The sequence below is a fragment of the Trematomus bernacchii genome, unplaced genomic scaffold, assembly GCF_902827165.1.
Source record: "Trematomus bernacchii unplaced genomic scaffold, fTreBer1.1, whole genome shotgun sequence".
NCBI lineage: Eukaryota > Metazoa > Chordata > Actinopteri > Perciformes > Nototheniidae > Trematomus > Trematomus bernacchii.
Genome location: NW_022987564.1, coordinates 338,096 through 362,206, shown reverse-complemented (window position 1 = coordinate 362,206; position 24,111 = coordinate 338,096). Strand labels below are relative to the sequence as shown.

Below are 24,111 nucleotides of genomic sequence, written 5' to 3'. Positions count from 1 at the left end.
AATCCACTGATTTCCTGTGCTGACAACCTCCATGTAACCCTGAACAACTGAGGAAAGCCGTTCCTAACATAACACATAACTATCATAGCGCTTTCCTCGTCGCGTGGGCGTAGATATGCCGGATACGGAAGTACTTCCTTTGTTACGTTTAATAGCAGGCTATAAGCCAACGTGAAATATGCACTGCGCCCCTATCGTACCTGAATGTTGGCTTACAATATTATACTAGAGTAGTTGATTATCAGGATGATAAACAGTTTTACTATGCATTTAATGCACGTCCCATATGTATATTTTAATTGAACAACTAAAATCTCAACCTAAATGTCATGAAATAATAGTACGGTGTCTCTGGTATTTTATGAAATCATTAATACGTTGCTTATTATCTTGTGTTTTTTTCAGAATGTCTCTGTCCAAAACCTTTAGAACGGCCACTAAGCCTTATGAAAGGCTCCCATAAATTAAGGTGAAGGTTCTGGCGGTGAAAGACACCACAAAAGTACAAAGGTGGGAGTTCGATGGAGAGGGTGCCAAGGCCACACAGGTTTATCGAAACCGAACAGCTGCGGTCACAGACGGGCAGACTGTACAGAAATGTGTTTTTTTTGAAGATTTGCTCCAGCAAATAAACGAGGGCCAAACTTACATTGTAAGGAATTATGGCATGAGCAAATTTGGTCATACCAAATTTGCTCATGCCAAATCCATGCTCAGCAGAAAAAACACAGCCATATACATGTGTGCCCCGCTCCAGGCCATTTGGAGGAGGAAGGCAAGGCCCTCCTGACACCTCCCTCCACCCTGGTGCCAATTCTGGATCTGACCACAGGGATTGAGCAATTGGTGACAGCTCAAGGGTTCATCAACGAGGGACGTTATACTCAGATTTACAATGTTTTAAGCAAGTAACATCATACATCAACAATTTTAAAACATTGATATAATGTAATTTACCATGAAGTGCTTTGAAAATATCATCCTATGTTGCACAGACAACTGTGAAACAAAAGGTCAAGTTGTAATTGCACACAAAGCACTGAGGCCTACATACTCAACTAGAATATAGTGTATTAAGGTTTACATAGAAACATACATGTTATTACACCAAAGAAACATTGTATAAGTTACAATTCCAGAGAGATGTGCATAATATATATATTAGGGCTGTCAGTCGATTAAAATATTTAATCGCGATTAATCGCATGATTGTCCATAGTTAATTGGTAACACAGCCATCAACGCATCTAAGCGTATTATGAGATGTCATCAAATGCCGTAGGCATCAAATGCCGTTGGCATGGCGACAGATCATTCGCCATCAAGTTAGTTCAAAAGTTTGCATTTCAAATATTCTGCTGCTTTTCCAAGCCTTTTTACTTTCTTTTCTTCTCATCACACATTCAAGCCCCCAGTGTTCATGTAGCATCTCAATCTAAATTCTTCACTCTCTTCTTACACATTACATTTCAGCATAGCAGTTTAGCGTCAGCTTTTCAGCATAAAGCATTCCCACTAGCAATTTCTTCAGGAATTGCATTCTCTAGTTTTAATGCTGTTCTCTTCCTGCAGGCATCAATCTGCCCATGAGATCTAATCCGATGTCCTTGGGATGCAGAGGCTCCATGTAACATGAGGTATTTAAGGAGATTTGTCTGCATCATTTCATAAATTCCTGATCTATGATGAATTTAAAACAAGAGGACTGTTGGATGAAACTCGCGGATATGGGACTGAGATTAGCTCTTAAATAATGACCTTAGAAAAAGTGTTTGAATTTCACTAAATGTAGTTTCTTTGTATTCTCAGGTGCAGTGCGTTGAAGGCAGCAGCAAGATGGTGAAGGAGGACAGGAGGATGTAAAGCTCTGAGAGTCGTAGCGACTGGACAAAGTGCTATACGAGTACCGTCAGAGTTCTCTGTAAAGGATTTCTTACAAACTGTGCAGCTGAACGGTTTCTCTCCGAAACAATTGTTGAAATAAACATCTTACACAGAACAATTTTGAGAATCCCTTTATTGATATTCTTGTATTTACACATGTGAAGGACATTTAGAGTTTGTGATGAATGTTTCACAACACTTATGGTGCAACAAGCATTGGATGCTTAGTTCACCAAGTTAATACATAACATTAAAAATGATAAAATACTTCCAGACACAGCACATACTGAGGGCTTGTTTTTAATGAAAAAATGCATGTGTTATTTTTGAAAAATCTGGTTGAAATTGTCCTTTATATCCCACTATCATGTCTAGCTTAAATATCAAACTGAAGCACAGGTAATGTGGTCATTGACTAATACTAAACTTTTAAGAGTGATTTCCTGTTACTTTGTCATTGCAATGCCAAATAGTTTTAAATACAGTGGCAACCCCACACATGAATGGTTTCAGGATGCTTTACTGTTGGAATGACACAGGAGTGATGGTAGCGTTAACTTTTGTTCTCCGGACAAGCTTTCTTTTGGACTTCCCACACAATCTGAAAGGGGATTCGTCAGATAAAATGACGTTACCCCACTCCTCAACTGTCCAATCCCTGTATACCTTTTGTAGAATATCAGTGTCTGATGTTTTTCCTGGAGAGAGGGCTTCGTTGCTCCCCTTCTTGAAACTAGGCCATCCTCCAAAGTCTTCTCCTCACTGTGTGCAGATGCTCTCACACCGGCTGCTATTCCTGATCAAACGGTGCTCTGCTGGTGCTCCGATCCTGCTCCTGATCAACTTTAGGAGACGGTCCTAGTGCTTGCTGGACTTTCTTGGGCGCCCTGAAGCCTTCTTCACAACAATTGAACCTCCCTCCTTTTTCAGGATTAAGTTCATTTTCATAGCAAAGAGGGATGTTGAAATAAATTGCAAATCACTCTTCATAACATGCTGCAGTATTTGTGTCATTCTCAAAACTTTTGGCCACGTCTGTACATTTAACCCATCCTTGTATGAGAGCCGTGTGCAGCTCCTATAGCTCCAGGGCTTCTACTTTAACCTCAGGGTTTAATTTAAAACATTTCACGAATACCAAAATGTTTGCGCATAATTCAGTTATTTTTATTACATCAGGTGCACATGTCCCCCTCATAGTAAATAAATATCGCTCTACTGCACATCACTTTATTTCCTTAGTCTCATTTATTCTTCAATGTGCCTACAAAACGGTCAAACTGAATTTAATGCAATTTCCAGGTAAAAATAGAACTTATATCCTTCCTGAATTTAACAACAGACTCACCACAGGATGCTTTGAGTCTGGGTCGAGTTAAGTGGAGTTGGCGTCTAAGAAGAAAGCAGAAGAAGCCATGAAATCTGTTTTTTATTAAAGCAATGAATGATAAGATAAGGGTAAGTATTAATGACTGTCCACATATTTCTTTCCCAATTTATAAACCAGTTTGAAAATGCTTATTCTAAAGCAAAAGCTCAAGTGTCCAACAAGGCCCAGGACTCCCACTGACAGTGACTGGTATCCACCCCATAATAACATTACATTAATGTACATCATGTGAACAACATCTTGTTTTTAATACTGTGAGCCATGTTCAGGCTAAGCTCTCTGCATTTTGCACACGTCTGCACGGCTCTCCATTTTAAAATATAATTCACTGTAGATTGCCATATATTCATTGTCCTAAATGTGGTGACTATTGCCACTCAATATCACAGAGGGATTTGCTAAACTGGGTGATTTAGTAGGACGAGTGTAATCTCCATTGACGACGAAGTTTTTTGCTTTCAATACCATTTTATTTTGTATATTTTGTGCTCGGCGACACGGTCAGAAAACAGTTTGTTCTTCCCAGTCCCATATCACACACCTGTACCAGGGACATCAATGCTATGCTGTTGCCCCACTGCGCCATCTAGTGTTAAAAATATAACAAATAACAGACAACCGAACCCTCGAGGAACCCACTGAGGACAGAGGAGACACACAGGTGATGGTAATAATCTTGATACGTTATTGAAAACAGCCTCGTGGTTTTTCACCGGCTCCAGATTGGCTGAGTCGATGTTCTGAGGAGGAAAACACCGTCATGTGATTGGTTGTTAGTTTAGCTTCAACCTGTATGACTCTATCTGTTGAGCTCATAGACTGTATATATAAAGGTTGAGCTTCATTGTTTTACGTTCATCAGATTATATTCTATATAAACGGACAGGACCCTCCCTTCAGTCTCTGTCTGCTTCAAGCCTTCCGAAGGACAAAGAAGAGCATAACCTCCGGTAAGATACAAATATTCGTATTTAATGTCACAAAAGTGTATAGTTGTTATATTTAGCTTATAGTGAACTGAAAATAAGTATTTTATCATGTCAAGACAATTACTGACTGACATGCTGAAACCAACGAGCTAACGTTAGCTTACGTAGCTTAGTAGCTGTTATCACGTGGTTCAGTTATCTTAAGAGTAATTCTACAATTTAGGGTACATTCCATGTCCTTTGATGTCCATTGATTATAATTATTCTAACTATTGTCTTCAAAAATATCATATTTTGCCTATTATTGGAAAGCATGTTATAATATCACACAAACATTATGTGCATCCTATGCTTTATTTAGCTTGAAATGTGTCATGATGTTCTTTGTCAGTTTTTGCTATGTCCGTTTTTCAGTTGAGGGTGTCTTGGTTTCAAAATAATGAATAAAAACCATTAAAGTAAATTAAAAAAATTATTCATTTATTTCAAAAGTCTAAATACTAAAGAATAATGACATATTTGTAATTGATTTCGTCCTTTAAATAATTTAAATATCTTAATATATGAATGTCCGCAAAAGTTCTGTCAACTATGTTACTAACAGAACTCCCCCCTTTAACTCAAAAATGGTTTGTCCCAATACCATGTCACCAGCATCACATGATGCCATGTTCCTCTTTGGCAGACATTTTGAACACATTGTGGTGATTGTCCTCTAACTTTTTACAATATGTTATGTATAATAGCACATTGTCAATGAGTATATTAATTGACCATCAACAATGTTACGTACATTGTTATGGTTTACAATTGTTTAATGATTTTAATTCAATTATATGTTCAAATGTGATGTTAACCTGTTCAAGAAAATGACATGTGGTCATCCAGGCAAGGCCTACCATTGAAATGATGGGTCAAAATAGGGAAATTGTCAATTAAGTTACCCAGTACTGTAATAACTGGAGTAACTTAGTTGACAGGTAACCTAGTTGACAATTTGTATGACATGTAGACGTCATTACACATCATTATCAATGGAATTTTGCACTTCTGCCTTGAAATGAACATCGTGCTGATGGTTAATAATGTGTCCAGTCAACTATGTTATTTGTGTCAAATGTTTGACTTTCATTGTCAACTATGTTGCACCTCATTTTTTTCAAATTTAAAATATCTAAAATAGTGCTTCTGATATCCTTTATAGTATAATGTATATCTACACAGGTTGGAGTTTTACATGACATCTCTTAAAACTATCAAAATGACCTGTATGGTAGTTTTATTATACAAAATATCCCTATCCTTAATGACAGTGCTGAACATATCGCATGAAAAAACAAAACTTTAATACAATTATTTTTTAAACTTTAAAAAATCTTTGGATATATGGTAGAATAGACTCAAGAGCCTTTCAAATTTGATTTTACTTGAAGTGCAGGACTTAATCAAATGATTGTAATGACATCAAGTTTGTCCGTAACATAGTTGACAAACTGAGTAGTGAAAACATCCTTTCCCTTAAAATAAAAATGTTTAAGCTTTGCAACTAGTGGATATGTTACACTGAGGAATATACTAACTTGAACCACTGATTGTTCTATTGAGAAAGAACACTTTCTTTGTACTGTTTTGTTGATGTGAAATGCACCCTAAATTATAGAATCAGTCTTAAGTTAATGGCATGTTAATGTAGTTGTATTTTACCAAACATTGCGCTGCCTTATTATCAGTGGCGTTCTTATATGTACAAAAGTGGTGGGGCACAAAAAACTTAGATGTCTATATATAAGCTTCTGCAGTGACGTGCAGTGAGGTTCATGGCTGGCGAGGCACTGGTACTGACTCTTCAGGTTTACAAATATTATATTTTGACCTAAACCAAAATATAATATTATTTTCAAAAGCTTTTTTTTGTCTGATGCTTCGATTAATTTTAAACAGACAGTTCAACAAAAGGATACCCAAGCAATGTAATGTTATCATTTAAATATTGAATTGTTCTCTCTTAGTAAGATCCCATTTTCAATAAAATTGCGGTCTTACCTTGACTTGAAGATGAAGTCCATTTGTCTATCCTTCTGCACAAAAATGTCTTACTTTTTTGTAAAAGTCCTCCTTATCTTCTTGTAGTTTCAAAAGTCTATCATAAATCTAATCGATAGATTTATGATTCAAAAATTATAAAAGTAGGGTAGACATGTGGATGTTATCCGGCTGAACAAAACGTGCATTTATCTAACGGGTACGTTTCCCACAGATCTTATTTCGAGCTATTTTCTAAAATCCTATGGAGAAATCTCATTGCTTTTTTGTGGAGGGAAGCCACGCGCAGCTTACTTCCGGGTTTTAGGACGCGTCACTGCAGCTCTCTCGTCTCCTCTTCACACACCACACTTTTCGCGGCACACGTACTTACAGCCAATCGGCTCTGAATTATGTGAGATGACGTATGGTGGGGATGGCAGCTCAGTGCCCCGATGGTCATTATTTTTTTGCCACACACATTAAATAGGAAAATACTCTGAGCATGCGCAGTGTAGTTTTTACAGTCACCGTTCACTTAGACAGTGAGAGGGAGGGGCATGATCAGGTTTTGTCCCACATGGCTCTAAACAGCTCAATAGGCACACACTGTAGACACTAATTAGAAGAACACAGACTAAAACAGCAATGTACAGACGAATCAGATGATTAACCATGATCTTAAAATATATTTTATATATTTTTATTTTTTGTAATCATTATTTGTAATACTTTCTGCTGACACTAGGTGGGGCTGGAGCATAATGTTTACTGGAAACAAATGTTAGGGCTTGCATGTAAACTACACTTTGTCCTTGGATGATGTGAAATGTCTGTTTACTTGATGTATTGAGTTGAGGTTACCAGCCTTGGAGGTCTACCCTGATTTTATTAATCTGGCTGCTCCACCTCCCCAGAACCTGGCCAAACTGTAGGAGGTATTTCTGAAGAACCCCATCAGCAGCCTAATGGAGTAGGCCCTGCGCATCTGCAACACAATTGTGAGTTCCAGCTCGTCAACCAGTCGGGACCCTGTCACAACCCAAGGTTTGTCACAAAAAATAATATGTATCATCATTCTCTTTTCAGTCATGTTGTAATATTAAAACCTAGCTAGGAATGAATCCAGGGTGCTGTTTATAGATCAGGTATTGAACAATTCACTTTAAATACAATGTATTTGTCAATGTCATTGTATCTGTAACATTCATCAAGTCACAGCAGGTCAAAAACTTAGTTTCCAGTGCATCTCTTATTAAACATACCTAAATAGTTGCATGTAAACCTCACATTTCTTACTTTCTGTAAAGCACCTGCTGACTAATTTATCGATTCAAAGTCTGTGGAAAATATACCAGCTTTAATGAAGACACATGATGTTGCCAATTAACAATGACAATTTATTTGTATAGGTCTTAGGAGGAAAAATTGTATCTGCTCAATGAATCATGTATTGACGAATCACTGTGTCTAATCTTTGTAAATGTTCCTCCCCTGTGGCAGATTCAGCATGCAGGTGCTGCTGAATGGGAGGCGGTTTCCTGTCGCAGAGGCGTCAAGCAAGAAGGTTGCGAAAAAGGACGCTGCTGCCATCACCCTGAGAATGCTCACCACAGAGATGCTGAGCACGGGAGACGATGTGGACCAAGTGATGGAGGTACTCCCAGACCCTAGTGCAAGTTCTTCATTAAATGTGTGGAAAAAAGCTCCCATTAGCCATCTTAAGACCCCCAAATCTTGCATCGGAGGTTGGTCACCCACTCGACATGTAAGTAGAGAGTAGCTGGGCAATGTCTTTGATATAAGACTAGATATTGTCTTGGACTTTGGAATTCTTAATATTAAGTGTAGATTAATTTCGTTTTGTAAACTTGCCAGAATGTTTTAGCTTTACTATTATTTACCAACTTATTTATTACATCCACATTACTGATGGTTATTTATATATGCAGTGTACTACTGTAAATATAGGAACTACATTATGTTTCCCTGTTCCTGGTGTAAAACAAATCAATGATCATAAGGTGTAAACCATGTTTTTGGGAAATATGTTTTCCCTGAGAAAAAAATACATTTCTTTAAGAATTCAAAGTTTTGGAACATTATTGAAAGTAATAATTTAACTTACCATGAAGTGCTTTGAAAATATCATCCTGTGTTGCACAGACAACTGTGAAACAAAAACAAAAGGTCAAGTTGTAATTGCACACAAAGCACTGAGGCCTACATACTCAACTAGAATATAGTGTATTAAGGTTTACATAGAAACATACATGTTATTACACCAAAGAAACATTGTATAAGTTACAATTCCAGAGACATGTGCATAATATATATGTTTTCCCCCTTTACCTGCAACATTTAGATTGAGCCAATTATAAAACATCAGATGGGCTCAGAACTACCAGTCCCACTCAGGAATGTGACACTAAAAGAGGTAGGGAAAAGTGGAAATGATGTCCAACAACTGATTTATACTCTGTAAAAAAAAAACAACATTTATTTTATCACTCAAGTGCAATTGAAATGCTCTGGGAAGTGTCTGCCTAAATCACATTGTACCTGTGACTAAGCACTACTTATGTAGCCCGTTCTGTTTTTGCAGGATGAGGGGGAGATCCAGGTTTGCCTCTGGAGGGAGTCCAATCTGGTTCCCATAACAGATGGCATGTTGATCCTGGTGAGCCATCTGCGTGGCAAAAATGCCCCGAACCACGGTTTCTCCTTCCACTCCACAGCCTTCACGGAGGTAGAGGTGAGTAAAGTACTCAAGGTGTTTTACTCATGCGCCGTATATGGCTAGTATTTTACTAAACATCTGGCAACAATGACTAAATTGTATGTTTATGTTCTGTAGCTTCTTTCCATGACAAAAAAAATCAAGGTGGAGGGACTCCGTGTTTTAGAATGTGGAGACGCGGAGCTGCTACAGGAGAACGGGACCAGGATCGTAGTAGATCGAGCCATTTGGTTGAAGTACGAACCTCCAATAGTCGCCATGCCAGAGTTTAATTTCATCTTTACTACGTTGGCATCTGTGCACGTCACATGCATTTAAAATGTAAAAACACACCATGCCCCCTATTTGCCCACCCTGGACTAATACATATCCTTGGTGATTAACACAGGGGGGCAAATTGAATCTCTCATTAACCTGTAGTGAAGGAACACCGTCCTCTCTGCGGATCCTGTCGGGAGAAACAAATGCAATGACTTTGGTTGGAGCTAGTCTGATCTCCCATGCCGGCAGTCTAACAAGGCCCTGTTCAGGTACTGGGGCACCCCCCCCTCCCTGCTGGGGAATAAAGTGGCTACAGTGATGGCAGGGCAGGAACCGAGCAGGGTGACTGGAGAGGGCTAAGGTCTCCCCCAGAGTGATCCCTCTCCCCCAGAGTGATCCCTCTCCCCCAGAGTGATCCCTCTCCCCCAGAGTGATCCCTCTCCCCCAGAGTGATCCCTCTCCCCCAATGCACCCCCACAGTCTGAGGTAGAACATCTGATGAACTAGTTGGACAAAAACAAAGGAACTAACATTAAGCTAATTGAGGAATTGATCTCCAACAATTAAATGTAATGTTAAAAGCTCGTTGAGCCAATTTATTTCAAATAAGTAATGTGTAAGTGGCACGGCCTTGTTGAATTTCCTTTTGAGTTTCACGCTCTGTGGCATTATTACAATGATGTTCACATTTTTCGTCAACAGTAGTCATCCTTCGGGTTGGTGGTGATAAGCTTTATTCTGAGCAAAGCCACTAGGTTGCTAAACTACTGTTATCTTAACAATTTGTGATTTATTATTGAATGTCTTTGCTTGCAAGTGTGTACGGGGACAAGCTGCGCGGACAGGTGGAAGAGCGCTTGTCTTTCTATGAGACGGGCGACGTGCCACGCAAGAATCTGGATTTCATGAAAGAAGCTGTGAAAGAGGTGAGTGCAGAAAAGAAGCTCTTTACCCATGGATCAAATGTGTCCTATAAAAAGTTCAGTCTGTAAATGCTGTGGATGATGACAAGCTTTGTCCTGACCCTACTGTGGGGGTTTAAAATGATTTAATGAGCCTGACGCAGCATTAGGATGTAGAAATGATGAACCAAACAAGCCAGTTTGCAACCATTTAATAATTTTTTTGTCCTAGGCTACTGAGATCAAGCGGAAACGCAAGAAGCGTGAAAAGACGACGCTGGCGAGACCAACGGTGAAGCTGAGGTAAGCAGTGGTTGTAGTTTCAGGACTCTCATGTTTTGATTTGAGATTTGACCCTCACATGGTCCTCTCTGTGTACGACATGCTAAATTATCATGACTCTGAACCATTGGCTGGTCCCAAATAATGGACCCGATCACTGAAGTGAGTCAGACATTGCATCCACATAGAGCAGGATGTATATACATTGAGGGCTTGGAGTAAACATGAATATAGTTATTAACCTTTTTACTGTCTTACAGGCAGAAAATGGAGACGCAGACACAAAGCCAGCGGCCGAGGAGATGGAGGTCGAGGCAGAGGAAGCCCCTGCTGCACAGAACGGAGCCGAGGAAACCCCAGGGAAAAAGACGTGGAGGTTGCTGTGGTCGAAGATAACGGAGCAGAGGTGTCTCTGTCTCTGTGTGTGAGAGCCACATGATGACATGTATAGATGCCGCAGCCTCCGGGCCGTGAGGACCTCTCATCTATCACCCTAGTCTGATGGCTGCTCGTTAATGAGGACCAGTGTTTCCGCCAGACCAGGGCTGAGAGGGCGTCCACCCCGAGAGCGGGGGGGGGGGCGGGTGCTTGAATTTTGACTTGAGCCGTCCCTTATAGATACTGTCTTTTTACGTTAGTGAGCCGGATCATTTGGCTCGGCTCTCTTAAAGCGCCGGCTGTTTCGGCTCCCAAGCGGCTCTTCATGTTACCACAGTTTACCACGGAGCCTCAGTTTCGCCGCTGCGAGGCTCTGGTGTTCACGCGCGTGCTCCACTAGCACCGCTCATCGCGTCCAAATCGCGCACGTTCCGTGTTGTGCTGTAGCAGGCACCGCCGATGTCGGGGAAACGATCTTCAATACTCCGAAAAGAATCCCACCAGACTCCTTTGCCTCTCCAACAGAGGGATGTCCTTTTTCCTATTTGTTATTTCAAGCGATAAAAACTCGATCTTCTCTCGAATTATTAAAATGTTTGGACGCCCTCGGCTCGAGTTCAGGGCGTCCCGAGCTGAATAAGGGCGTCAAATGACGGCAAGACGCCCCCATGGCGGAAACGCTGATGAGGACTCTAATTACCTCACCTGCCCAGGGTTATAATAATAACACCGTCTGTGTGCAGGTGTGGCTCTGATGACCACGGTGGTGATCTCCACCCGGGACCACGGCGGGGTCGCTGAGATCAAGAGGGTCATCATGGAGAGAGACACCTACCCTCGAAAGTAGGGGCTGGGCCCCAAGGTACGATCTGTTTCCTTTTTACCTGTTCTGTGGTGTTAAAGTTATGTGTTGATGAGCTGCGGCTCGCCTCGAAAGTAGACGAGAATAGCCGATTGCAGCCGGGGGAGGTCTCAAAAAGCTTGCCTGAAGTCGGACAGCTCGGAGTCGGCTTGACTCGGTTTGCAATGGCAGAAATTGCGTTGGCGTTCTTCGTTGTGGATGCAATAGAAATCCCACATTTATTTATTTATATGGAGAAGGCCATGATGAACACCGTCTGCGGAGGTAATTACGTATATTTTTATTTGATAGGGACATACCATTTTAATGAACAGCAGTATAAAATACGTAAAATAAAAAATGTAAATGCTTTTGAGCAAACGTGCTAATTTACATCCGTAGTACCTAGGCAGGTAACAAAGATAGACAAAAAATACACAAGTAAAAAGACAAAATCCATTGTAGGCTACTACATGTATCTAGGCCTACCACTGGCTGCATCAGTATAAATTAAAAAGTATGATCGATTATCCGGACTGATTACTTTACTCTACAGATCACAAATTGTGCAAAAATTATGACACTATTAGTCTTTTTTCCTAATGGGATAAGATAAAAGCTACTTTACTAAAGATATAGAAAGCAAGCAAGATAGTAGTACAAAGATACAAGAATAAAACAAATCAAGTGAAGATAATATAGGCCTGCAGCAGCAGTTATGGCAACAACTGCAAAACACTAAATGTTGAATAGGTCTAATGATTTATGCTCATCTGCTGCTGTGTCTGCCTTCCTTAGATCCGTTCCCAAGGTCCAACAATTTGTGGAAGAAGTGGTCCCACAGTACAGTCCTTCAGACTTTAAAAGTCATTTCCGATTGTCCAGGGGACATGTGGAAGTGTGTGTGTATATATATATATAACATAAAATATGTATTATCTGGACTGGTGATATTAAAAGCCATTTATTCCTTTCTACCAAACAGGATGTGATGACGACTATTGGCCCGTTCTACATGAACAGACAGCACAGTAAAGTGGCGCTCCAAAACAGTGTCCTTGCCTGTCTGTGGACTCTATCCAACCAAGAGTCCTATAGGGGGGATTTCCCAACACAGACTGTGCGGTAGATAGAACTATCTGTTGAGCTTCATTGTTTTACGTTCATCAGATTATATTCTATATAAACGGACAGGACCCTCCTTCAGTCTCTTTCTGCTTCAAGCCTTCCAAAGGACAAAGAAGAGCATAACCTCCGGTACATTTAAAATAATCTTATTTAATGTCACAAAAGTGTGTAGTTGCTATATTTAGCTTATAGTGAACTGAAAATATTAAGTATTTTATCATGTCAATTACTGGCTGACATGTGCTGAAACCAACGAGCTAACGTTAGCTTATGTAGCTTAGTAGCTGTTATCACGTGGTTCAGTTAGCTTAAGTTAATCGCTATAATGGCATGTTAATGTAGTTGTATTTTACCAAACATTGCGCTGCCTTATTATGCAATGAAACACCTAAAGATATGATGATGCTAGGGTATAATTGCTAAACTTAAGGTTAGCTTAACACATCACATGAGAACCACGTGTTCGGCATGCTGCTGCTTCAGGTTTGTCTTTCCTCCGCGCCTTTTAATGTGACAATTGATATTTTCTGACTGGATCACAGGTAGTAACATTATCTTTGTTTTTTTCCAGGTTGAAGCCAGTGTGCTTAGTATTGCCAAGTTTAACAGCATGGTGGTGAGCCTCGCTGCCTTCTTCCCCTTCAAGTCGGCGCAGGGTGCTCTGGAGAACATCAGTGCAATTTCTGAAGGCAAGATAATTTCCTTTTTTGGGCTGCATTTGTGTCCTCAGTTGTAATGATGTATCAATCTGTCAATCCACTGATTTCCTGTGCTGACAACCTCCATGTAACCCTGCACAACTGAGGAAAGCCTTTTGAATGCATGTGTTGCATAGCCCCGGACAAATTCTCCTTCAATAATATAATACATTAACCGTACTTTACCTAGAGGACGGCATAATTGTAATTTCCCGTGTTCATTGAATGCAACAGAGGAAAGACACCACCAGTAAGCGAACATGTAAGCAAAGCATAAATTACAGCTACGTTGACGTTACTTTGAATCGCGGGGGTAAGCTAAACCGTTAGCAAGTAGCTATAGCTAGCCAGAGAAATTAAATAAACACTTGGTCATACAATCTAAATGTTGTGTTTTTTTTAGCGTTACCTGGTGATTTAAAAGAAAGCTCTCTGGGAAATGTTGACTTACATGAAGATAGAAGCTACCTTACAGTACACAGTTGATCCTGAGTCCTGTCAGTTAAAGTGTTTCATAGTTAGCTTAGCTAAGCATCAACCTAGCACTGAAATATATGGATGTTATGTGACAGTATTTCTGAGAAAAAGTCAGCTGAAATGGTGGCATAGTTGCCACTGCTTTATGTGTCGACAACATGTTTGAACATATTTGCAGCAGTAAATGTGGCTGTTTGGCCACTGACGTTGCCATAACAACACCTGAATTTAAATGTGCAACCTCTTTTTGTGACAGATTTTTGCATGAAATTATAATTCTTCTGAATGATATTCCTATTGACAGCTAGTTTCTATGTGAACATTATGAGATGGACAGCCAGCTAACAAGCTTTTTATATACAAAGATTTCAGATCAAAGCTAATCCAGTGTGGCTCCTGAAAGGGGGGCAAGGGACGCTATGCTCCCAAATATTAAGCCTTGACCCATCTTAAAATTGATATGATAAAAAAAATTATCTGCATTGTCGGAGGCCTTTTTTCCTCATTATCATGTCAAATTGTACAGCTTTCCTTAGTTTTGAATGCAGAAAGATGACTATATTAGAGTATTAAGTGAAAATTACTATATAAAGTGTTAAGTGAATTACTCAAACTGCATTTGTATAGGAATGATTCTGTCCTATTGGCAGATAACTACTCTAACAGTGATATCTACAAGAGGTTTCCAATGTAAATTTAACTTTTCAATTGGTTAGTATTATATTTTGTGACAGTGGTGACACTCATTTTAATGAAGACAAATTTGTGCATCTTGAAATTCATTTATTTGACAGAGCTGGAAACTGATTGACTGATCCACAAGGCCTCAACTATTCTTTGGAAGAGCTTTAAAGCCACCCACGTCCATGGGGACATCACAGAGCAGCTACATGCTGCAAATGTCAGTGAGATTCAGGATCGTAGGGAGGATCTGAAACGCGTAGCAGCAGTGACGGCCTTTCTTGGGAAGCAAGGGATTGCTTTTAGAGGGCACAACGAAGCAGGAGAGAGTGATAACAAGGGTAATTTTATGGAATGCATGAAGCTTCTTGAAAACTTTGATCATTTTCTGCAAACATATAAGCCACCTTCATGTGTGACCTATTGCTCACCCTCATCACAGAATGATATGTTTGAAAGCACCGCTGACGTTGTAATGGCAAGGATAATCTCTGAGATTAAAGAGGCAAAAATGTACTCGGTAATGGTGGATGAAGCAAGGGATAATCACACAGAGCAGCTTGCATTGTGTGCGATATGTAAGTCCACAAGGCTCAGTGAAAGAAAGGTTCCTTGGACTTTCTCAGCTTGCAGCATTTGATGCTAAAACCATTACTGACACAATAGAGCAGCTACTTGACAAACATGGAATAGGACATCTTAAATGTGTTGCTCAAAGTTATGATGGTGCTGCTGTTATGAGTGGTACAAGCTCGATTTAGAGAAGCATCCAGAGGCACTTTATGCCTAACAAAGCTAATGCAGGCACACGTTTGTTTGTGACACCAGATGGCGTAATTCTCCGATTTATCAAGGATTTTATACCAACCTTGATAACCCTGTTACACACACACGACACACCTATATGCCGCAAGCTGATTATCGAGCCTTCATTGTAACGGATCTGGTAGGCCACGTTATTCTTTACTTTCTACGTCTTTATATGTAGAAGATATTACTTTTTTCTCCGTCATGTTGTTTCCATAGCAACAACTTCCTGTCAACAGCCTAAACTCGCCTTCAAAATAAAAGCACAGGAAGTTAACCTAAATTACATTTAAGACGTACAACTGCAACAAAAGTAACAAAAAACAATGTAATATCCTTTTCAGTTTCACAGAACACAAATTGGGTTATTTACATATGTTTACAGTACTGTCGATTGTTGTTTTTTTTTAAACATTATTTGCAGAATTTGGCCGTGTAAAATGTCCTCTTTGGTTGCTGTACAGCCAATACGTGACGTCATTGGTAAGCGTAACGAACCCCGAACAGATTCTGGTACCTACACCGCCACTGTGGGCTAAGCCCCGAATGTTTCCAGGTCCAGGCGACGCCCCTGGTTTAAACCAAATCAATTGTTAACCTTCACATATTAGCAGTAGCCCATCATAAACTGAACAATAAAGGATTCTTCTGGCAGATCCACGTATGATGTGTTGCATCTTTCAAATGGCTCTTCTGCAGGTTTCAAGAGTAATTTGAACCAAGTCTCTACAGACCAATAAGTAATCTTCCTCCTTCCCTTGCAGGTGTGGTTCATGGTGACCTGAAGTTGTTCCTAGAGACAAACCTGCCCCTCTCTGCGAAGAAGAAAGCCGTGTTGGGGGTTTCAGATTCCAAGGTCGGAGAATCTTTACAAGAATAGTTTACCGTGTCCATCCAGACTGGAGAGGTGGTAGCAGAGATGAGCAGAAGTGAGGATCATTTTCCTGTCTCAGTTTTTTACTCCTGTTGTGATGTCATTTTTTTTTAACCCTGAAACTCATGAAGGTTCATACTGAAAATCTGAACAGGCGCTGGTCACATGCTGTTCTGCCACTCTTCCACTGAACTCGACACATCTAATCTGTTGTCTGTCCTGTAGGTCTGCACTTCCACTCGCTGGTGAAGGGTCTCACCGGCCTGGCTGCCTCCAAGGCACAGCTGGATACCACTTCCCAGAGCTGGTCAGAATCGTCCGCAGAGCATGGAGGCCGTGGTGATGGACGGCACCAAGGCTCAGGCCATCCTGGAAGCATCCTGTTCCTCCATGGGTACGCAAACTTCATTTAATCTTTACTACGTTGGCATCTGTGCACGTCACATGCATTTAAAACTTAAACACACACCATGCCCCTATTTGCCCACCCTGGACTAATAAATGTCCTTGGTGATTAACACAGGGGGGCAAATAAAATCTCTCATAAACCTGTAGTAAAGGCACACCGTCCTCTCTGCGGATCCTGTCGGGAGAAACAAACAAAAGCAATGACTTATCAGTGAAATCTCGTTGGTTGTGTTCAACCTACTGCACAACATGGTTCATGCAATGGTGGTAAACCTCTGCTTAAAGTTCCCATGTCATGGCCATTTCCATTGTTGAGGTATACTAAAATAGATTTATATTGTGCAATTTTCCAAACTCACATTGGTTTCTCATACAGCATCTCTGTATAGTATGTGTATTCACTCTGTCCTAAACGGCTTGTTGGAGCTCCTGCCCCCCCTCCTGTGAGCCCAGTGTGCTCCGATTGGTCAACCACCAGAGACTGGGCTCCGCCCATGTCCAACACAGTGCAATTTTCGGCTCCGAGCGGAACATCAGTTTTACAATGGCGTCGGTACAGCCGTATATGTTTGAACCGGAGTCCGATCCTGAAAGTGAGACAGACCAACGTGATAGACCTGATCCACCGTCCCAAACTAGAGCAGACGGTTTCACAGTGGAACGTTTTTATTTAGTATCGCTCTTACATTTCAGATGATAGAACTGCATCATGTATCTTCATCACAGTAACAAGTTTGTCCGCTAACTAACCGAACTGTACCTACAACTGTTGTTATTTAGGTGCACTTTTGGAAACTGCGCCATGATGCCGACCGAAGTGGAACACGTCTGTTGCAAAGAAATAAGAAAAGGTAGCCGAGCTGACAGTTACAACATTATGTAGCCAGCTAGCTGAAAACACCAACAGTAGCACACAACATTATATGCCAAGATATACACCATACATATTTGTCAAGTCAATAGACTTTTTATTTCTTCCTTAGTAATTGAATGTTTATTTTGTAAACCTTGCCATAGTTGGTTTAATTGCTAAACGCGTTATGTTACAAATATCTTACCTTCCTATAGGTTGTAACACGAATGAACCAAGTCCCAGCACCTATTATGTGCATGGTACACCACCCAGGACTAGAGCCAAACTGTTTCAACCATACACCCTGCAGAACCTCCATACTATTTACAGATTAGATTATGGACCTTTGAGGCGTAGAACGGAAGAAGAGTAAGTTATTCTTACCTATAATTAACTACTACTGTGTTTGATGAAAAATCAAATCATGGTTTGCTATATATGAATGATATGTTATAGGAGCAAATAATTCAGGGAAGAAAGGCTATTAAGTATTTCCATCAAACTTTATTTTTAGAAATGTACAAAATCAACATATATGTGTACTCAGGTCTTGTACTTGAGTAAAAGTATAAGTACTCAGGTTTGAGTAAAAGTAGAAGTACCAGAGTGTAGGAACAATCCTGCAATCAAAATGTTCCTCAAATAAAAGTACAAAAGTATTATCAAAATATAGTGAAAGTAGCAACAGTAAAAGTAGCAGATTGGTCCATTTCAGAATAATATATATGTTTTATAATGATTGATCATGAAAGTGTTCTCAAAGCTGGTAAAGGTGCAGCTAGTTTGAATGACTTTGTATACTGCAGGGTAGCTTGTGAATTTACTCCAGGTGGAACTAAAGTCTGATTTAACACTGGATTATATTTCACATCATTCATCCAGATCTGTGAAGTAACTAAAGCTATTAAATACATGTAGTGGAGGAAAAGTACACCATTTACCTCTGAACTTTAGAGAAGAAGAAGAACAAAGTAGCAAAACATTGAAATACATAAATAAAGTACAAGTATCTCAAAATTGTCCCCAAGTATAGTACTTGTTGAGTTTATGAACTTAGTTACTTTACACCAGTGGCTATAAAGATAGAAAGACTAAGCCTTGCACAGAGGCATGAAAATACATTTTCAAAATGCTCAACAGTGCTGCCAAAATTATAAACTGACTGCGACACAATTAAAAATAAATGCTTTTATATATTTCTATTAGATGTGACTCTTTGGCGTTTCTGTTATTAACACTGCTGCTTTAGTTGTTCTGACTGCTAACATCCTGTTATTCCTCATTTTAAAGCCTATATTCCGTGGGGTTGGGGGACTCGGATCCTTGTCACCTTTTGCATCCCTGACAACAGCTAGTGGTTCATATTAGACAAGAACATGTTTACAATTGCAATCTTATACGGGTAGTCTGCTACGTTCGGTCATTCATTGTAGCTGGCATAAAAACAATGTTTTCCCTAGCAAACTCATGTCTAGCTCTTGGTAGCCTTATTTATTTAGCTCGGTAGCATACACGCTAGGAACGCCAACTATAATGTAATTAAGTTTCGCGACTGACCGTATGGTAAATCACCCGGAGTATACTGTCTGAGTATTTCGTGTGTGAATGCAGACATTCTCCTGCTATGAGATACATGTAAGGCCATCTGCTGACATTCGAGTTGATATATGGAAACGCTAGCAACTTAGTTAGCCCAGTTAGCACTGTGTCAATGGCTTAGCAGCCCGAAAAACGTTTACCCATTTCAACAGTCGTGGTAGATACCTTGTTTGTTTTAAACATCATAAATACACAAACAACAATGAATACTTACAGGTTGTGTACCCGAATCTCCCGCTGGTCCAAACAAAGTAGGAACAGCATCGTTCTTCAGTGCCCTACGCTGTACATATCCGGCATGAATCGCTGAAAGGTTTGTGAAGCTTTGTTTCGTGAAATGCTGGCAGAGGGTGTATTCACAAGTCACAGTACCCAGGAAGTAAACGATGGAAAATGAGAAATCTCCAACGAGGCGTTTTGGGGCAGCATAGACTGTGTTAGAGTTTTACTCGCTACAGGGTGTTCTTTGAGGGTTTGTGACTCTGCAGACCGTTTACATGCATACAAACCTTCAACACACAAGGGGACGGGTAATAACCGGAAAAGCATGACATGGCCCTTTAAAACAAATACAAATAATAATTTGAACTGTATCTTTTTAACTGTTGACCCTGAACGTATAGTTCAACTGAAAAACCAAAATAAATGTTAAATACCAATAAACAAGATCAACAAATATTTGAGCGCACTTCCACAAGCCACTAAACATAAATATGATAAATAAAAATAAATTAGATCAAATATGTTGCAGTGCACTGTCACAACCTAGCAAAGCAAAATAATCGTTTTTTTGTAATTGTGGCAGGACAAAATCGTAATTGCGATTAAAATACGATTAATTGCACAGCCCTAGTTCAACCCACTGCACAACATGGTTCATGCAATGGTAGTAAACCTCTGCTTAACACCTTTTCTTAATCTATCCTTCAGGTATGGACATCTCACCCATTGAGAGATTCTCCACTCGCGTGGTGGCTCTGGCTGAATATCCACTCGGGCTGCAGGAGTACCTGCGCTGCAAGATGGCCCAAGTGGCCCCAGCTTTAATCTGAGAAGTGGTGAGTTAAAGTGCAATGTGTTCACTGTATATAAATTACTCTAGGACCAATGATGTGTTTACCAAATCTGTCAATCCCCTGAATCTCTGTGTTGATACTTCCGGTCCTGATGGTCCTCCTGAGTAATCCATTTCTCATGGTACCTCCCCCAAAGTTCTGTTGATCATTGAAGCTAATGCCCTTTTCTTCTTCAGGTTGGAGCTCGCTTTTTCCACTAGGCCGGGCCGGAACTAGGCCTAGTGGAAGCGCAACCAAAAACGGGCACGACACGGCACGCTTAAAGCGAGCTCCGCGCTGTAGTGGAACTGCGCCATAACAAGGCCCTGTTCAGGTACTGGGGCACCCCCCCCCTCCCTGCTGGGGAATAAAGTGGCTACAGTGATGGCAGGGCGGGGCAGGAACCGAGCAGGGTGACTGGAGAGGGCTAAGGTCTCCTCCAGAGTGATCCCTCTCCCCCAATGCACCCCCACAGTCTGAGGTAGAACATCTGATGAACTAGTTGGACTAAAACACAGGAACTAACATTAAACTAATTGAGGCACTGACCTCCAACAATAATAATGCAACTTGACTCGAAGACAATTTGTGTAAAAAAAGTTCACTCAATAATTTCTTATGGGTGTCCTCAGTTGTAATGATGTATCAATCTGTCAATCCACTGATTTCCTGTGCTGACAACCTCCATGTAACCCTGAACAACTGAGGAAAGCCGTTCCTAACATAACGCATAAGTATCATAGCGCTTTCCTCGTCGCGTGGGCGTAGATATGCCGGATACGGAAGTACTTCCTTTGTTACGTTTAATAGCAGGCTATAAGCCAATGTGAAATATGCACTGCGCCCCTATCGTACCTGAATGTTGGCTTACAATATTATACTAGAGTAGTTGATTATCAGGATGATAAACAGTTTTACTATGCATTTAATGCACGTCCCATATGTATATTTTAATTGAACAACTAAAATCTCAACCTAAATGTCATGAAATAATAGTACGGTGTCTCTGGTATTTTATGAAATCATTAATACGTTGCTTATTATCTTGAGTTTTTTTCAGAATGTCTCTGTCCAAAACCTTTAGAACGGCCACTAAGCCTTATGAAAGGCTCCCACAAATTAAGGTGAAGGTTCTGGCGGTGAAAGACACCACAAAAGTACAAAGGTGTGAGTTCGATGGAGAGGGTGCCAAGGCCACACAGGTTTATCGAAACCGAACAGCTGCGGTCACAGACGGGCAGACTGTACAGAAATGTGTTTTATTTGAAGATTTGCTCCAGCAAATAAACGAGGGCCAAACTTACATTGTAAGGAATTATGGCATGAGCAAATTTGGTCATACCAAATCCATGCTCAGCAGAAAAAACACAGCCATATACATGTGTGCCCCGCTCCAGGCCATTTGGAGGAGGAAGGCAAGGCCCTCCTGACACCTCCCTCCACCCTGGTGCCAATTCTGGATCTGACCACAGGGATTGAGCAATTGGTGACAGTTCAAGGGTTCATCAACGAGGTACGTTATACTCAGATTTACAATGTTTTAAGCAAGTAACATCATACATCAACAATTTTAAAACATTGATATAATGTAACTTACCATGAAGTGCTTTGAAAATATCATCCTATGTTGCACAGACAACTGTGAAACAAAAACAAAAGGTCAAGTTGTAATTGCACACAAAGCACTGAGGCCTACATACTCAACTAGAATATAGTGTATTAAGGTTTACATAGAAACATACATGTTATTACACCAAAGAAACATTGTATAAGTTACAATTCCAGAGACATGTGCATAATATATATATATATATATATATATATATATATATATATATATTTTTTTTTTCCCCCCTTTACTTGCAACATTTAGATTGAGCCAATTATAAAACATCAGATGGGCTCAGAACTACCAGTCCCACTCAGGAATGTGACACTAAAAGAGGTAGGGAAAAGTGGAAATTATGTCCAACAACTGATTTATACTCTGTAACAAAACATTTATCACTCCAGTGCAATTGAAATGCTCTGGGAAGTGTCTGCCTAAATCACATTGTACCTGTGACTAAGCACTACTGTAGCCCGTTCTGTTTTTGCAGGATGAGGGGGAGATCCAGGTTTGCCTCTGGAGGGAGTCCAATCTGGTTCCCATAACAGATGGCATGTTGATCCAGGTGAGCCATCTGCGTGGCAAAAATGCCCCGAACCACGGTTTCTCCTTCCACTCCACAGCCTTCACGGAGGTAGAGGTGAGTAAAGTACTCGAGGTGTTTTACTCATGCGCCCTATATGGCTAGTATTTTACTAAACATCTGGCAACAATGACTAAATTGTATGTTTATGTTCTGTAGCTTCTTTCCATGACAAAAAAAATCAAGGTGGAGGGACTCCGTGTTTTAGAATGTGGAGACGCGGAGCTGCTACAGGAGAACGGGACCAGGATCGTAGTAGATCGAGCCATTTGGTTGAAGTACGAACCTCCAATAGTCGCCATGCCAGAGTTTAATTTCATCTTTACTACGTTGGCATCTGTGCACGTCACATGCATTTAAAACGTAAAAACACACCATGCCCCTATTTGCCCACCCTGGACTAATAAATGTCCTTGGTGATTAACACAGGGGGGCAAATTGAATCTCTCATAAACCTGTAGTGAAGGAACACCGTCCTCTCTGCGGATCCTGTCGGGAGAAACAAACACAAATGCAATGACTTTGTTTGTGTTCAACCCACTGCACAACATGGTTCATGCAATGGTAGTAAACCTCTGCTTAACACCTTTTCTTAATCTATCCTTCAGGTATGGACATCTCACCCATTGATCTGATCAACATTGAGAGATTCTCCACTCGCGTGGTGGCTCTGGCTGAATATCCACTCGGGCTGCAGGAGTACCTGCGCTGCAAGATGGCCCAAGTGGCCCCAGCTTTAATCTGAGAAGTGGTGAGTTAAAGTGCAATGTGTTCACTGTATATAAATTACTCTAGGACCAATGATGTGTTTACCAAATCTGTCAATCCCCTGAATCTCTGTGTGGATACTTCCGGTCCTGATGGTCCTCCTGAGTATTCCATTTCTCATGGTACCTCCCCCAAAGCTCTGTTGGTCATTGAGCCTAATGCCCCTTTCTTCTTCAGGTTGGAGCTCGTCTGATCTCCCATGCTGGCAAGTATATTTCAAAGTCGGGCCGGGCAGTCACGACATCAGAGTTCTTCCTGAAGAATGTGAACCCATTTCATGAGGTCCCCCCCCCCCCTCCCTGCTGGGGAATAAAGTGGCTACAGTAATGGCAGGGCGGGTCAGGAACCGAGCAGGGTGACTGGAGAGGGCTAAGGTCTCCTCCAGAGTGATCCCTCTCCCCCAATGCACCCCCACAGTCTGAGGTAGAACATCCAAGTTATATTTCAACTATAAAAAGTGGCTGTGATGACAAACTTGCCCTCACTGATTAGATCTGATTGAGACAACTTAGATAACTGAGCCACTTTTGCTAACAACTAAGCCACTTTAAATAAAAGGTGTTTCAAACTCACAGTTTCTTTATCTTTCTTAAGGTGACCATGATGGCTGAGCACTAGGCACTGATCCTGATGCTGCCGTGACTTCATGAGGATGTCTCACTTCAAGGTAATTTCAAATATCTTGTATAAAATGATTTATTCACAGCATGCTATCCTAAGGACCAGGGCTTGTCTGTAGCTCTAGGGTTCTCCAAGTGCATGCCAGATAAAAGGTCGGTCTTTGACTGTTCTGGCCTCTTATGCCATCAGCAGCCACTCAACTGTCCAACAGATCCTCACGTCATTATGTAGAAATGCTTACTGCGCAACAACAGTTCTTTATTTCTTCTATATGTTATGCTACGGACGAAAAGTATATTATTCCGTCCAATTATTTTGTCC

General features: G+C 40.7%; 1 protein-coding gene and 7 non-coding genes across 14 annotated transcripts in view; all 8 read left to right on the top strand.

The window, feature by feature from the left end:
- Positions 1 to 1,674: 1,674 nt before the first annotated feature.
- Positions 1,675 to 1,745, top strand: LOC117478478. Its single transcript, XR_004555442.1, has one exon. It is a non-coding gene; the product is annotated as a small nucleolar RNA SNORD99 (small nucleolar RNA).
- Positions 1,746 to 8,409: 6,664 nt separating this feature from the next.
- Positions 8,410 to 24,111, top strand: part of LOC117477566 (nucleolar protein 56-like) — a 30,881-nt gene continuing 15,179 nt past the window's right edge. Inside the window, exons 1-12 of one of the 7 annotated variants that reach the window (XR_004555354.1) lie at positions 16,526 to 16,688; positions 17,483 to 17,553; positions 20,085 to 20,212; positions 20,407 to 20,690; positions 21,270 to 21,516; positions 21,607 to 21,722; positions 22,083 to 22,154; positions 22,309 to 22,458; positions 22,561 to 22,679; positions 23,010 to 23,152; positions 23,347 to 23,592; positions 23,764 to 23,836. Coding sequence is in view for 1 of the 7 variants with exons in the window: in XM_034124259.1 (XP_033980150.1) it covers positions 8,615 to 8,662; positions 8,831 to 8,980; positions 9,083 to 9,201; positions 10,044 to 10,152; positions 10,361 to 10,431; positions 10,671 to 10,806 (633 nt within the window). In the remaining 6 variants the exon portion in view is untranslated. Of the gene's footprint in view, positions 8,663 to 8,830; positions 8,981 to 9,082; positions 9,202 to 10,043; positions 10,153 to 10,360; positions 10,432 to 10,670; positions 10,949 to 16,525; positions 16,689 to 17,482; positions 17,554 to 20,084; positions 20,213 to 20,406; positions 20,691 to 21,269; positions 21,723 to 22,082; positions 22,155 to 22,308; positions 22,459 to 22,560; positions 22,680 to 23,009; positions 23,153 to 23,346; positions 23,593 to 23,763; positions 23,837 to 24,111 lie in introns of those variants that run through there. The other 6 variants (XR_004555355.1, XR_004555356.1, XR_004555357.1 and 3 more) reach the window with 6 other exon arrangements.
- Positions 9,311 to 9,431, top strand: LOC117478461. Its single transcript, XR_004555426.1, has one exon. It is a non-coding gene; the product is annotated as a small nucleolar RNA SNORA26 (small nucleolar RNA).
- LOC117478512 lies at positions 10,223 to 10,290 on the top strand. The gene has a single exon (XR_004555475.1). It is a non-coding gene; the product is annotated as a small nucleolar RNA SNORD57 (small nucleolar RNA).
- Positions 10,841 to 10,917, top strand: LOC117478500. Its single transcript, XR_004555464.1, has one exon. It is a non-coding gene; the product is annotated as a small nucleolar RNA SNORD83 (small nucleolar RNA).
- LOC117478465 lies at positions 16,775 to 16,895 on the top strand. Its single transcript, XR_004555429.1, has one exon. It is a non-coding gene; the product is annotated as a small nucleolar RNA SNORA26 (small nucleolar RNA).
- LOC117478462 lies at positions 22,788 to 22,908 on the top strand. Its single transcript, XR_004555427.1, has one exon. It is a non-coding gene; the product is annotated as a small nucleolar RNA SNORA26 (small nucleolar RNA).
- LOC117478524 lies at positions 23,873 to 24,003 on the top strand. Its single transcript, XR_004555487.1, has one exon. It is a non-coding gene; the product is annotated as a small nucleolar RNA SNORA44 (small nucleolar RNA).